A 2327-nucleotide genomic window follows, 5' to 3' on the forward strand; every position below is an offset into this window, starting at 1 on the left:
GATAAGGCACGGGAGTTGGCAAAATTGAAAGCTGATCTAGCACTTGAGAATCTTCAATGTCTACCTTCGACTACTTTCCGATTGACACTCAAAGAGATGGTGAAACATAACTTAGAGAGAATTAAATAAAATGACAATAGCTACAAGTTTAGCATTTCAACGAGGCAAAACATGCTCAAAGCCCTTTCTTTGTCTCTTAATCTGTAAGAAACGTAGCATCTTCATTGCTCTCTATTCTTCTTCTTGATTTCTTTCCTGGCAAAGGCACGTTGCAAGAATTTAAGGCCCTTTTTCCCTCTGTAGTATTACCGGTTTGTGAAATAATGTTTCATAGTAATGACAATGTATTATCAATCTGATATCATGTAGGAAGAAAATCAAATAACAAAGAAAGAAAGACATTGAAATTCTTCAAGCATATTCGGTATTCCCACTAATAAATCTGGAGCTGGGAGGCATTTTTTTCAAGTGAGCTGTTCATGGTCTGTTTTCTCGTCTTTGATTTTGCTGTTGCATTTGCCTATACATTAGTTATTCACCAAGTTTGGGATATTATACTCAATTTCGTCTCAGCCTCTTCACTCACTCTCTATAATTACAGAAAAAAAGTCCCAAAGCTGGAGATTAGAGGAGTCGATTGCCGTGAAGCATATCCAAAGAGACTGAAGAAACTATTGTTGAAACTAAAAAGGCAGTGACCGATATTTTAAAAACTTTTTTTACTGAGATTGAAAAAGGCAAATATAAAATTATTAAGGATTATACTTTGTCTTTGGCGATAGGATAAAATAAGTTGCAAGGAAAATAATGGTTTATGTGCCTCTATCTATTTAGAGCATGTTTGGAAATGATTTTGAAAATTGATTTTTTGATCGTTAGAAGAAAAGTGGAATCCACCTGTGAGAAAAGAAGTCAAATATGATGGCTGAAATAGTGAAATAACGGTCAAAAAATCAATTTTTTGGGAGGAAAATCGCTCCCAAATAGGCCCTTAGTGTGTGTTTGACAACCTTTAAAATTTTAAATTATTCGTTATAGTATGATTTTCCATCACACATTCATATAATAAAATATTCCACACACAAATCAATAAAATTCCTTTACTTTTTAATCACACGTTGTCCAAAAAATACTATTCAAAACTCTTTAATTTCCCAAATTTAATTTCTCAAATAATATGTGTCAAACAAGGGCTTAATCAATTTTATAATCTTTCCAATACATTTATTGATAACTCACTTTTATGGCATGTTTAGAATCTTGTAATATATAAAATTGTACATGATGATGATGATAAAAAACCAAAATCTTGGTCATTATCCGTAATTGTTGCCCAGCATGTAATCAAATCACTAAATAACCAATATTAAGCATTCAAATTAAAGAAAATAGATTAAACAATGTCAAAATGATAACCCTAAGAACTGAGATGCATTATTTGAGTGAAAAACCTGGACAAATATACATGAGAATATCTTGATGAGATATACTGTAGTTTTGAATACACAGCAAATCAGTAAATACATGTATGGATCCAGAACTGATAAATGCAAACGTAAATTCAAAGAAGGCACAAAACTTCGGTACATTGTGCAATTATTTCCATTGTAAATACCATTTTCTCGATCCTATGTAGTATTTACTCCAATATCTTGACCATTTGAAGAATTAATCAAGTTGGCTTTGCACCACCTGCATGATACCAGTTTCCAACACAAGTAGATTGAAAGCTCAAAGACAGAGACATGGCAAAAAGAAAGTACCCATGAGGCCAATTGCAAATGAATGTAAACAAGATTCCTCGGCCAGGCAGGTACATTGTCTGGAGTTCGGGGTTATTTGATGTCTGGCAGTGGCCGTCTAGAACTGTTAACAAGATTCTCATTCACAATACTGATATGAATAGTTAAATTCAACAAAAAATGATTAAAAAGGTTCTAATGGAAAATTTTACCTAATGAGTGAACTTTTTTATCAGCAGTCACTTCCAGGCCGATTTCCCCCTGAATGGTCTCATCCCTTTCTGCTTTTTGGTATACATTTTTCATATGTTGAATTCCTGCAGCATATTTTCCCCAAATTAACAGCCCAAGATCCGAAGTTTGTGAGCGTTAGACCATGAATACGGAAAATAATGATGCTGACTAAACTAAAGAATATAAAAGTAAACTAAAACCTAAAAGGCCATTTTTCAAAACCATCATGATGGTACTCCAAGTGGCCCCATTGTATAATGGATGGGCGAGTTCACTCACAACCACTAGTGCCGCTTGACAAACTGGGATGCTTCAAGACTAGAGACAAATCCTTGGAGGCCCGAGGCAGGT

General features: G+C 34.2%; 1 protein-coding gene across 2 annotated transcripts; it reads right to left on the bottom strand.

The window, feature by feature from the left end:
* Positions 1 to 1406: 1406 nt before the first annotated feature.
* On the bottom strand, positions 1407 to 2327 carry LOC111395556. Of its 2 annotated transcripts, none has more exons than XR_002702815.1 (3): positions 2256 to 2327; positions 1955 to 2059; positions 1407 to 1866 (listed from the first exon to the last, which is right to left on the bottom strand). XR_002702815.1 is itself a non-coding variant. In XM_023021586.1 (3 exons), exons 1-3 carry the CDS (start codon positions 2202 to 2204, stop codon positions 1673 to 1675), a joined length of 327 nt encoding a protein of 108 aa, XP_022877354.1. In that variant the 5' UTR covers positions 2205 to 2321; the 3' UTR covers positions 1407 to 1672. The 2 variants fall into 2 exon arrangements, 1 of the variants encoding a protein (XP_022877354.1); XM_023021586.1 differs by having other exon boundaries at positions 2177 to 2321.

Source organism: Olea europaea, chromosome 6 (genome assembly GCF_002742605.1).
Source record: "Olea europaea var. sylvestris chromosome 6, O_europaea_v1, whole genome shotgun sequence".
NCBI classification, from domain to species: Eukaryota; Viridiplantae; Streptophyta; class Magnoliopsida; order Lamiales; family Oleaceae; genus Olea; species Olea europaea.

What these genes read in the sequence shown, in the direction of transcription:
- LOC111395556 (XM_023021586.1), bottom strand. Translation starts at nt 2,204, where the DNA reads ATGATGGTTTTGAAAAATGGCCTTTTAG. An exon ending in TTTGAAAAATGGCCTTTTAG is followed by an intron (nt 2,060 to 2,176) that starts GTTTTAGTTTAC and finishes AATATGCTGCAG; the next exon opens with GAATTCAACATATGAAAAAT. An exon ending in TAAAAAAGTTCACTCATTAG is followed by an intron (nt 1,867 to 1,954) that starts GTAAAATTTTCC and finishes TCTTGTTAACAG; the next exon opens with TTCTAGACGGCCACTGCCAG.